The sequence below is a fragment of the Impatiens glandulifera genome, chromosome 5, assembly GCF_907164915.1.
Source record: "Impatiens glandulifera chromosome 5, dImpGla2.1, whole genome shotgun sequence".
Taxonomy (NCBI): domain Eukaryota; kingdom Viridiplantae; phylum Streptophyta; class Magnoliopsida; order Ericales; family Balsaminaceae; genus Impatiens; species Impatiens glandulifera.
Genome location: NC_061866.1, coordinates 47,581,429 through 47,593,625, shown reverse-complemented (window position 1 = coordinate 47,593,625; position 12,197 = coordinate 47,581,429). Strand labels below are relative to the sequence as shown.

The 12,197-nt window shown below is 33.0% G+C and overlaps 2 protein-coding genes and 1 non-coding gene across 3 annotated transcripts; 2 read left to right on the top strand and 1 right to left on the bottom strand.

The window, feature by feature from the left end:
• Nucleotides 1-984: 984 nt before the first annotated feature.
• On the bottom strand, nucleotides 985-1,056 carry TRNAH-GUG. Its single transcript has one exon. It is a non-coding gene; the product is annotated as a tRNA-His (tRNA).
• Nucleotides 1,057-2,293: 1,237 nt separating this feature from the next.
• Nucleotides 2,294-9,613, top strand: LOC124940080 (peptidyl-prolyl cis-trans isomerase CYP59). Its single transcript, XM_047480562.1, has 15 exons — nucleotides 2,294-2,594; nucleotides 2,735-2,839; nucleotides 3,009-3,126; nucleotides 3,470-3,520; nucleotides 3,749-3,840; nucleotides 3,948-4,047; nucleotides 4,352-4,474; nucleotides 4,567-4,644; nucleotides 4,785-4,831; nucleotides 4,910-4,965; nucleotides 6,224-6,264; nucleotides 7,696-7,801; nucleotides 8,550-8,694; nucleotides 8,762-9,187; nucleotides 9,284-9,613. The coding sequence occupies exons 1-15, from the start codon at nucleotides 2,497-2,499 to the stop codon at nucleotides 9,393-9,395; spliced, it is 1,698 nt and encodes a 565-aa protein (XP_047336518.1). The 5' UTR covers nucleotides 2,294-2,496; the 3' UTR covers nucleotides 9,396-9,613.
• Nucleotides 9,614-11,088: 1,475 nt separating this feature from the next.
• Nucleotides 11,089-11,701, top strand: LOC124938619 (60S ribosomal protein L27-3-like). The gene has a single exon (XM_047479090.1). The coding sequence runs from the start codon at nucleotides 11,154-11,156 to the stop codon at nucleotides 11,559-11,561; it is 408 nt and encodes a 135-aa protein (XP_047335046.1). The 5' UTR covers nucleotides 11,089-11,153; the 3' UTR covers nucleotides 11,562-11,701.
• Nucleotides 11,702-12,197: the final 496 nt, after the last annotated feature.

Sequence of the window (12,197 nt, the reverse complement as noted above, 5' to 3'; positions counted from 1 at the left end):
CTATTTCGAAGATTTTCTTACTACCATCTCTGTTTCGTTCGGTTTCGAGGATCTCAACGGGATACCATTATATCATATTCTTTTAAAAAAAATAAAAAATTTGTGTGATAAATTATATAAACGAATTTTTTAATATTATATATATTAAAAAATTATATTTTTTTATAGAATATAAATAATATATATATATATATATATACTGGTGATATTATATATTTAATTGTGTTTTATCAGTGTTCGGAACGAGGACACAAAAGTCATCATCGCCTCATTCCCGGTAAACTATCGGTCATACCAGAAAAAACCGTCGCAACGAAGCAATTCGGATCAAAAACCGCAAAACAGATTATAATTATCATCCCATAATTATCCACCACTATCCATCCTAAGAATTTTATAATGGTGTAAAATTGAAATATCTAACGAATTCATAAATTAATTTATGTTATTTATTTTTAATTTAGAAAGTTTAGAAACAAATTAAATCATTTATTAATGCAAATTAAACATAAGATTTTGATATATCTTTCATTAAACTCTTTTAACTTACATATACCAATATCTCTTTTACAACTTATTCCAATTAATGTAAAGGAAATTCAAAAACTGTTGGGCTTTTCATGTCTTTAAGACCAAGTCCCAAACTAGTAAAGAAAGTGGATTAGCTTCTTCCTAAACAGATAAAAAACTTAACCCAAAAAAATGATAGAAATAAATGAAAATGGTTGCTCCAATTTTAAAATGTAGCAAACATTGTATTTAATGCTGTAATTTTTTGTTTGACCAAAGGTGAAATCATAATCAAATAGGTCTGTCTTCTACAGTTTCATCTGTCCTCAGAAAAAACAAGCTTCTGAACAAGCATCATTCATCACTATTCACTTCTACAACTTTTTATTTTGTCAAATTTAATTTTATAAGTCTTAAAACTATTATTTTACTAATGTTACAGTTTGATATTAAAGAAAATTATAAAAAAATAATTGTGGCTGCTGGGATTCGAGCCCAGGTCTCCACGGCCACAACGTGGAATTCTTACCACTAAACTACAGCCACATTTGTTTTCAAAATATTTCAATGTATTAATGTATTAAAGTAATTTAAGAATTAATGTACTGATTTCTCATACAGCCACATAATATGAACTATTGGTTTAAGATGCACAATAAATCAATCTCAAAGTCTTACAGCTAATATGGTATGATTAAATTAATCCAACATAGTAAAATATACCTAAACTTTGAAATAACAAAGATGACGAGAAATAAAAATCGAAAAAATGCACAAAATTGAGATAAATTCATTGTCTTTTGTTTGTTTATTGATAACGAAAATCTTAAAACTTTGCACAAATTATATTAGAAAATACTATTTAGGATGTCTCATTGGTAACTGCTCTTTTACCCTAGAAGGATTGAAACAAATAAAAAAAAAGAAATTAAAAAATTTCATAACTTAAAGTTGAACTATGATAAAAAAAAAATACTCTTTATTTAAAAACATATATAATTTTATCATATATATTAACATCTTTTAAATATTTTTAACAAAAAAAAAAAAACTTCCTCAAAATCACAATTATTCATAACTTTATAAATAAATCAAAGGTTGATTAGATTAAATAACTCACTATACAACAAGGCCAAGTGTTAAAGTAACAAAATAATAAAAATTTCATAATGATATAAAATTTAAACATTCAATGACTAATGAATGTGGGGATAATGTTACCTCCTTCTTATCCTAAATCAAAAAACTCAAACATACTAGGCATAATACATATTATCTTACCATTTAATTAACTAAATTATTTTTATTTTAGAAAGATGGTACAGAATCTCTTAATAAGAGTAATATCACATTTCAACTTATATTACGTGATTTTTGTTCTCTTAAATAGACTATTGTCTTAATGATCTCGAAAATAAGAGGTAGAGTCATTTTTAATCGAATCACCTCTATACCCTTCACAAAGGTGTAATGATTAAAAAAATATAAAAATATTATAACTTTCTTGTCCCTATAAGCGAAAGAAGAGTTCGAACAACAATGAGACGACTCTCAAAAATAAACCAATGAAAAAAAACAAATAAAATAAATAATAGTTTTTAATTGATTTATAGTCCTCATAAATTGATTTTGGAAGGGCAAACTTTGGTCGAGCGGTTCAATGACTTTTCCGGTTTTTTTCCGGTCCGATCCGATTATGCTGTTATTTCAGTCTAGGGGATTTAATCCGGTTCTAAGGTTATCGGTTTTTAACCTTTCACCCCTAGGTTTGATGAACTGTCCAAATTTGCCCCAGAAAACACTTCACTTGCCAGAATCACCGGCTTCTCTCATGCATACCTAAACGAAACGCACAGCCGACCTTGTTCGTGAAGACGAAGACCGAGTCACTCTAGTCGCCGGACCTACTACCCGAGAAGGTCTGATTGTGAGCGTAGCTGCAATCGCCGTTGTGAAGAAGCTGTTGAGGTCCGTAAATAGGCGAAAATGTCCATCTTGCTTGTGACGAGCTTAGGAGATATAGTCATTGACCTTTTCACGGATCTCTGTCCCTTAACCTGCAAAAATTTCTTGAAGCTTTGCAAGTAAGAATGCAATTAATAATTCCATACTTTTAGCATTTTGATTTCGCCTTTATTTTCATGACATACCCTAATTAAAGACTGGGTTTGAGCTGGATTAAATAGTATAGGGATGACAAAAATCACATATGTACTTGATGCAGGATTAAATACTACAATGGGTGTCTGTTCCATACGGTACAAAAGGATTTTACTGCACAAACTGGGGATCCTACAGGAACGGGGTCTGGAGGTGATTCCATTTACAAGTAAGAGCTAGTTTCTGTATCAAGTGGTATAATAGCATCTAGAATTACTTTGATTTAATGTTCCTAAGATCCATGACAATATTCCCATATACCAATCTTACTTCATTATTCAGAGTTGAGAAATCATCACTGTGGTTTCTCATTTATATTCAACATCTTCTATCTTCAGATTCTTATTTGGAGATCAGGCTCGTTTTTTTGGGGATGAAATTCGACTGGATATAAAGCATAAAAAAATGGGGACGGTTGCTATGGCTAGTGCAGGAGAGGATCTTAATGCTTCTCAGGTTAACTGCTGTTCTGTTTTGGATTCAATTAGCTTAGCTTATTTTCCCTTGTTTCTTGCTTCATGAATTAATAAGACGCAAGGTTTTTGTTGTTGTTTTGAAGAAACAGAATTATATGTTTGTTTGTCTTGATCAAAGCGTCCTTTAAACACAAGGACAAAAAAGAATGAACAAAACCATAATCGAAACCACACAAAACAACCTAAAACATAACATCAAAATCAACATCCTCAAAACAACAACCAAATATGATATACTGTACGGTTTTCTTGGAGTTTATTCTTACAAAGATTTACACATTGGATGTATATTTACACTAAGCTCATCAAATCTTTGCTTTCAGTTCTATATCACTCTGCGTGACGACCTTGACTATCTAGATGGGAAGCACACGGTGAGTTTGCCTGTCTTTTTCAATCTTCTTAATAGCATATATGTTTTGCACACTTGGTATTTGCACTTGAACCATGGTTTCACCAACAAAATATAATGATGTATATCATAGCCTTTTAATTGCCTATGCTAGATTATTTTGTTATCATTATGCAGTTAAGTGCACTTAAAGGTCGTTGAAAACTATAGTTTGAGTTAAGTTTCTTGTACAAAATCCTTGCCATTGCAGGTCTTTGGGGAGGTGGCAGAGGGGATTGAGACCCTAGAGAGGCTAAACGAGGCTTATGTTGATGAGAAATCCAGGCCTTATAAAAATATTAGGTCTTGATATACTCTTTTCTGTTTGGTTCATCTCTCTTAAAGTATGTTCTCGATAAGGATATATTGTATTCATGTATGGCTGACTACTTGATTTGTTGCATTTACAGAATCAAGCACACTTACATCTTGGATGATCCATTTGATGACCCTCCTCATCTTACTGAATTTATTCCGGATGCTTCACCTGAGGGAAAACCCAAAGATGAGGTAAGTTTAGTACCTTCTTACCATTCAAATAAAATCAAAGATGTCATAGTATTTTAGTGTCAGCTGAGAAAACTGTAGCTTGAGTTCTAATGTATTTGATGTCTGTCGAATCATCACATAAATACCTTTCTTAATTTGTGATATATAAACTAAGACGTTGTCATCAACTATTTATTAGAGAAGTAATTATTGACTAGCTAACTATTAAATCAAATGTTATAGTACTGGCTAGGTGTTATATACAAAATTCTTACTTGCATTTATCCACTTATCTGGAGATTATGTCATGGTTACATTGCATTAGGTTGATGATGTTGTGCGGCTTGAAGATGACTGGGTGCCCATGGATGAGCAATTAAGTACAGCAGAGCTTGAGGAGATAATTCGTGTAAAAGAGGCACATTCCAGTGCAGTAGTACTTGAGACTGTGAGTATTACAGAAAAACATAATTTACCTCTTCACTTTTTCTTATCCATGTCGGCTAAAGGTACCAAATGTTTTTTACATTCACATCACAGATTGGAGATATTCCAGAAGCTGAAGTAAAACCTCCTGATAACGTGTTGTTTGTTTGTAAACTAAATCCTGTTACAGAAGTAAGTTCTTGCTCCATTTATTTTGGTTTCCATAGGTTATGTTGTCTAAATGCTTTGCTAAGGATTCTACTGTTTGCTGGATGCTTCTGCTTTTATGTGAATATTATCTTAGTTCTTCTCCTTTATCGTCCTCAATGCAGGATGAGGATTTGCATACAATATTTTCTCGATTTGGAACGGTTATATCGTGAGTAAAACACGTTTCTTCTTTTCTTCATTTTCACTTGGGCTCAAACTTTGCTTATATCATGGTACATAATGACAGTGCTGAAGTTATACGGGATTTTAAGACTGGAGACAGTTTATGTTACTCGTTCATTGGTAAGCATCCTTTTTCTTTGCGTGTTTTCGTATTGCCTTCTGAAATCCTAAAGCATATCTCATGACTTCTCTCTAACATATTTTCTATAATCTTGTGTTATGCAATTGCAAGGTCTTCTTCTCTATCTCAATTGGATTCTCCTTCATCACAATTTATCTTCTTTTTTGTCTGCTAGATAAAATAATAGTCTTCAATGTATGAGATTGGTTGTGATTGCAGATTTCTTATGCTTATCTTAAAAAGCTTATAAATATAGGTTTTCAAGTTTTCATTGTAAAGTTACTTATCATTAAAATTATTTTTTACATGTGCAGTTGATGTGATCTTTGTAGTTTAATGAAGCTCTTCTTATAAAAAAAATCAAAATATTTCTTCACGTTTCTAATCAGTATCATAGCTCTAGGTTATGACATAGGACTGCATCGTCCTGTGGCCATGTTTGCTGCTGCTGGACATGTTCACTTATTATTCTCTTTCAGTTTTATATCATACCCTGCTCATATATTTTTGTATACACTTCTAAATGCTCTCTTTCTTTAGTGTATTCTTACCATATAATCTACAACTTAGTGCTCATATATTTAGTGCTGGACCGGGGTTGATTGGTTATATAGTCTACAACTCTTAGTGATTTTCTTTCCGTCTGTTGAATTTATTTTGAGCTTGAATTTTCTCATTCTTATATATAGGTTGAATCAATGACGTGTGGATGGCTAGCCATGTGGCAGCCTTTCAGTGGTTGTTGTGATAGATGTTAATGTTGACATTGCAAATCCAAGTATTAGATAAAATGATATCCTATAATATGGGATTTGATTATGTTATGAACTTATGATAGTTCCATTTGCTTTAGGAATCCTTTGTTAGAAATTGAGCTTTCATTGTGGTCAAGTCTCCTATCAATAATCTTTCTTTAGGGCTTTACATGTTTCTATTATATATAATATACCATTGAATGACGTATCATTTAACATTCTTATTCTTGAGGGTGACAGGGTGTTATATATTTGTTGGTAGTCCTGTGGCCAAGAAAACATTACAATTTGTTGTTTTTTGGCACAAGCACATAACTAATTTATCATTATGTGAATGTAACTGACTGTCCACCTTATGGTTGTTTTCATAATAAAATTAAGCGTCTTTGCAAATTCTCTGCTGTTATCTACATTATTTACTTCTATGTCATACTTTAGTTTCTGATCTCTTCTATTTTACAACCTAAATTGTTTTCTTGCTTTTAATTTCTCGTGCTTCCAGAGTTTGAAGATAAAGATGCCTGTGAGCAAGCATATTTTAAGGTATGCAATAAGTGAAAAGTTTGTTTCTTTATTTTGCATGCTTGCATAACCCGATTGTTAAGTGAGTAAATGTAGCACATTGACTCTTTGTTTATGGCTATCAGTAAAATGTGAACCTTCTTTGAGGCAATGGCTTCTGTGGATCACTGTCAGCAAACTTTGAAGATAGGCCATATTACTCATAATGTTAATTATGATTTTTTCTTGTAACTATAGATGGTGCTCCCATTTAGGTGCTAACTAAGTATTCTACTTCTCGAAGCAGATTAAGTTTTCATCCTTTTGCTTATGGAAACCCATGTAGGTAGACAGTTTAAGTTAAACCTCAATAAGTGGGGCATGAGAGTTTCCGAGATAAATTTAGAAATTCTCTTCTTTTGGTTCATATTATTGTTGCATTGTGATTTTAGTGAAAACCCATGAAATAAAAGTTGAATACCCCACTTAGAACCTAAACTTCTCAAAATGTCCCAAACAATATCCTTTTACCCAAAAAGATTTCCAAAAATAGGTCTTATACTTTGAAAGTATTTCAATTATCCAGTGTTAAGAATTATAACAACTCATTTTGGAAAATAACTATACCTAGTCCACACCTTATATTGTGTTTAAAAAGTGTACAAGCATTACAAATTGACCTATATGATTCACCAACCTAGTCAACACCTTCTCCACCCAAGGTAGCTCAATTGGTAAGAGTCGTGAACTTCAGAAGTTAAGTTTGATTTTCACTTAAAGCACCTTGACTGAAGTGGGGACCATGGCTATGGGATGTGTATTTTGTAGAACGATGGCTATCGGATGTGTTTTATGTAGAACGATGGCTATGGAATGTTTTTTTTTAGAACGATGGCTATGGGATGTTTTTTTTTTTGAGAACGATGGCTATGTGATGTTGTTCTAGCCTCTTCCAGGAATAAAAGTCTAGTCTAAAAAAAACAATCAACACCTTCTCTCATGTACAAGGCTTTGACCACAATTAACTTTTTTCCAGTGATAAGGAATACTTTTGTATGTACAAGATTTTATTTAGGACATTTTTAGGTAAAAGAACTTTATTTGGTCTATTTTGCATAGATTATGGTCCAAAAAAAGTATTGACCAAATAAAAAAAAGTAATGACCGGAAGCCCTGTTTGTTTATTGCCTATTTTGACCCCAAAAATAAAAAACAGAGGGGTTTTCAGACCTCCTCTGTGGTTTCTACATAAAGAGCTCAGTTTGAATATGGAATCTCTGGGAGGGAGAGATCCTTTGGAAAAAAGTGTACAAAAGGGATTAGTAAATAAGATTCCATTTCTAATAAAGGGGGCAGTCTATCATGATTTTAGCTAAAAAGTATAAATGTCAACAAAATATGTTGACTATCTCTTTTGCCTTCATTATGGATAGTAGAGGGTATTTATCTTCACCTTACAATTTTGTATGGCAGATGGACAATGCTTTAATTGATGACAGAAGGATACATGTAGATTTCAGTCAAAGTGTTTCAAAATTGTGGTCCGACTACAGGCGCAGGGATCTCCAAAAGGGTAAAGGTAAATGTCCTTTCTTAAGTTAACAAATTCATAAACCTTTTTTGAAGTTGTTTAATAGGCCGATGAAGATACTTCTTGGGGGTCAAACTCGTATTTGCTATTTATGCTTTTAAGAACAGCTCTTTTTTGTGTGTTGACACCACTTTTAGACTGCCATAAGCTACTTTTCTAGGGCTTTGTTTATCTTCTGTCGATGGATTCTGAGATTAAATATATAAATATTTGAAAACCAAACTTAGTTGGGGACAAATCAAATGTGTTTTTGTATCTGGAGAATCCATTAGTTGGCCCCATATGAAGACACTTTTTTAATATAAACGTTGGTAAACTAAACTCGGTGAGATTTCCAAACTTAGTCAAAGACCAATTAAATTTTTTATATTTGTTTTTGTATCTGGATCCGAATTCTGATACAAAAACAGATTCATGTATCCAGTAGTGGATCTCCTTGGAATATTAAGTTAAAACATTTTCTAGTATATTACTATGTTTCACGGTTTAATTATATGGATTTTCCATTTCCTTGTGCTGCATCTCACACTTGTAAATATTCCAAGCAAAAGGAAAAAAGTCTGATTTGGAGAGAGGCTTATATGCATTTGAAAAGTAAAAGCTCTTCAACCTGATTTTATTTTCTGCTACGTCATTATTCCTTTTTATCTAAACCCTAGAGTTGCCTTCTGCACTTATGCTCTAGTTTAAAAAAAAAAAACTAATTTGAATTTGTTTTTGCAAAATCTTATTCTAGGTAAAGGATGTTTCAAATGTGGCGCACTTGACCATATAGCTAAGGATTGTGGAGGAGACTCATCAACTCAACAGCAACCTCCAAAGTACACAATAAAAGACGATAATACCCAGCGTGGTGGTGGTGGTGGAGATAATAACTCAAGGTCAGTGATTTATATCTACTGTTCGTCTTGTCTTCTCATTTCCTTGTGTAACAAAATGTATTCTCAGGTACGAAATGGTATTCGACGAGGGTCCTGTCAAAACACACCATGAAATTGAAAAGAAACAAACGGGAGAAAAACAAATTTCAGAGGATTTCAGAAAAAAAGAAGGCGAAGATGATAATAGACGTGACAGAGCTAGTAGAGAATATAGAGACCGTGATAGGAACCGTGGACGAGAATTGGATGTACAAGAAAGAGAGAAAGATATGGATAAACGACGTGATTATAGGAGTTCAGATAGAGATAATAACAGAAACGGTAGTAGAGAGTATGTAAAGAGGAGTAGAGATGACGAGAATCGAGACAGGAAAAATGATGAAAGACATAGGAGGACAGGTAGGGATGAGGAGGATGGCCGCAGAAGCAGAAAAGAAGAAGGTGATAATGGGAGGAGAAGCCGAGAAGTTGATAATTATCGCGATCGTGAGAAATTCAATGATGATGAGGATGGCCGCAGGAGCAGAAAAGAAGAAGGTGATAATGGGAGGAGAAGCCGAGATGTTGATAATAATCGCGATCGTGAGAAATTCAATGATGGACGTGACAGAAGGAACGAAGATAGGTCAAAGGGTGATAGGGATTACAGGAAGAGAAGTCGAGAAAGGGAGGATGATCATGATCGTCGAAGTAGGAGGTGATTCTTCTTAATATTTAAGATTTTGGTAGGAATTGTTGGATTGAAATGGAGCATTTTGTGGTTTTTGGACAATCTATATTTTGTAGCCTTTTTTTTGTGTGTGTGTTTTTCCTTCTTTTAATCTAAAGACCAATTTGTAACAAAACAAAATGTCACTTCTCAACAGATATATTTCAGTCCTGTTTGATCTTTTCTCTAGACAACTTATCTATAAGGAACCCATCCATCCATATACTCTGTTTTGTAATGCATTTGTTTAGTTCATTTGGAAGCTGATTCGATATCTACTATTATGTTCTAACCCTTCGGATTTAGAATCCGATAAACTCAAAATTGGAATTGAATTGATGAATGTTAGATTCCAATAAACTCAAAATAGTCTCGTTAAGTCTCTCAATCTTAAACTTTTTAGATTCTGATAAACACGAAAATAAATAAAGAAGAACAATTTTTATTAGAAAAAATAAATAAATAAGTGAAAATAAATAAAGAAAGAAGAGACAACTTTTGATTAATTGTTGTTAAAATGTAACCTAAACATATAAATTGTTTAAATATTTTAAAATAAATTATTTTTATTGCATCATACAATTATAATTAAATATTATCATTTTTAATTAAAATTTATTTTTAAAATATAAAAATAATATACATACGAATAAAATTTATAAATAAAAAATTAATTACAATTATAATTTTATGTTACAATTTTAATATATTTGAGATTTTTAATACTTAGTAATAGCACAAAAATCACAATATATTTGGATGATAAAGAATCTTTAGGTATTCGAATTTCTAATTTCATATAATACCAACCATTTCCTTCAAACCCAGTTGACCTATCTAGCCAAGTCTGCATATTTGATGAAAGACCCAATCTCAAAGATCTAATAATTTGAAAGAACAAGATCTAGCTAGAGAATACATACAAACCTTTGGAATTGTGGTGTCGAGGTCGGAGCGAACATTGCGTTCGACGGTGACGGGGGCAAGTGGAGCCTCCGATGATAAGGCGTTCTTGTCTTGAGTCGTCGTCATGTATGTGTGTTAATCTGATATCCAGAGATCAATGCATCGCAATCGCGTCTTCTATTGGAGATTGTTATTTCGTAGTTTATTGTAGATCGATTCGAAACCCTAGCGAGAAATGTCCGAATCTCAATATATATACTCAGATATACCAAATGCGAGAAATACCAAAGGCGAGAAATACCAAAGACGAGAAAAACTAAATGCGAGAAATACATTTCTCGTGATTGAGCACCAAATGCGAGAAATACCAAATGCGAGAAATACATTTCTCGTAATTGAGCACCAAATGCGAGAAATACATTTCTCGTAATTGAGCGATAAAACAGGCGCGCAAGGGGTATTACAGACTTTTCACAGGGCAAAAAGACCCTTTTTGCCAACTTTATCAACCGTGGGCCTTTTTTGGAATTAGACCTCTTATGAGGGCCATTTCATCAAATTTCCCTAATTAAAACCCTAAAAAAAATTGACCTTTCTCAAAAAGAAAATTAAAAACTTAAATAACATGAATTTTGGGATAAAATAAAAAATATATATATAAAACAAGAATCTAAGCCCGACCCAACACAGATTTGGTCCGGATTTACCCGTTTCCAAACAAGCCCGTAACGGGTCATTTTATCGCTGTGCCCATTTTGAGTACAAGTTCAAGAAACCCTAAAGATTGCAGTTTTATTGCGCCGTGCCCAATTTGCAGAGAGAAAGAAGAGAGCAATCGGCAAAAATGGTGAAGTTTTTGAAACCCAACAAAGCCGTAGTGCTTCTTCAAGGTCGATTTGCCGGACGGAAGGCCGTCATTGTCCGTCCCTTCGACGATGGTACCAGAGACCGCCCTTACGGACATTGCCTCGTAGCCGGTATCTCCAAATACCCTAAGAAGGTAATCCGTAAAGACTCAGCTAAGAAAACGGCCAAGAAATCTAGGGTTAAGGCTTTCCTCAAGCTCGTCAATTACAATCACATCATGCCTACTCGATACACTCTAGATGTCGATCTCAAAGATGTTGTTTCTGTCGAGGCTCTTCAGTCCAGGGACAAGAAGGTAACCGCTGCTAAAGAGATCAAGGCTCGGCTTGAGGAACGTTTCAAGACTGGGAAGAATAGGTGGTTCTTCACCAAGCTTCGCTTTTGAGATCTTCTGGTTCATTTCTTTTCAGTAATGTTATCGTTTCTTTGTTTTGACTAAGTAAGTCATTTCATATATATACTTTATATGTTCTGTTGGAATGTTTTCAAAGTGCTTTTTGAGTTCTTGATAGTTGTTTGTTTGCTTGCTATGTTCTTGATTGAGATTCAGGTTTAGGGTTATGGAAAAGATTCCTGTTCTTTTCTGATTATCATTGTAGAACCTAAAAGACAATCTTTTTGAGGATGATATTATAAGAATCTTTGAACTTGTTAGGTCAAACATTTGTTATTACTCATCTTGGAAAGTCCATTTGATTTCATTCTGAAAACTATTTGGATTCATTTTTTTCATATTTTCATTTGAAAACTGATGATTTTTATTCTTCAAACATCTTTAGATTCCTTGGTTCTTCTTTGAGGTTGTTTCATGAAACCTATTACACATTTTTTTAGGTTAAAACATTCTCTACAATGTTGTTGCTCATCAGCATACATTTTCGCTTCTTCTGTGCTGTCAAATGTGGGAGTGGAATAGATTAGGGGTGTTCAATTTGGTTTGAAAATATTTCATCAATTAGAATAAACCAAATTTGAATTTTATTATTGGTTTTCAAATCAAATTTTACACTAATTCAAATTT

Excerpts from the sequence above, each read along its gene's own strand:
- LOC124940080 (XM_047480562.1), top strand. The coding sequence starts at position 2,497 with ATGTCCATCTTGCTTGTGACGAGCTTAGGAGATATAGTCATTGACCTT. Across the intron at positions 3,127-3,469 it reads AGGATCTTAATGCTTCTCAG|TTCTATATCACTCTGCGTGA; the intron begins GTTAACTGCTGT and ends CTTTGCTTTCAG. Across the intron at positions 3,841-3,947 it reads AGGCCTTATAAAAATATTAG|AATCAAGCACACTTACATCT; the intron begins GTCTTGATATAC and ends TTGCATTTACAG.
- LOC124938619 (XM_047479090.1), top strand. The coding sequence starts at position 11,154 with ATGGTGAAGTTTTTGAAACCCAACAAAGCCGTAGTGCTTCTTCAAGGT.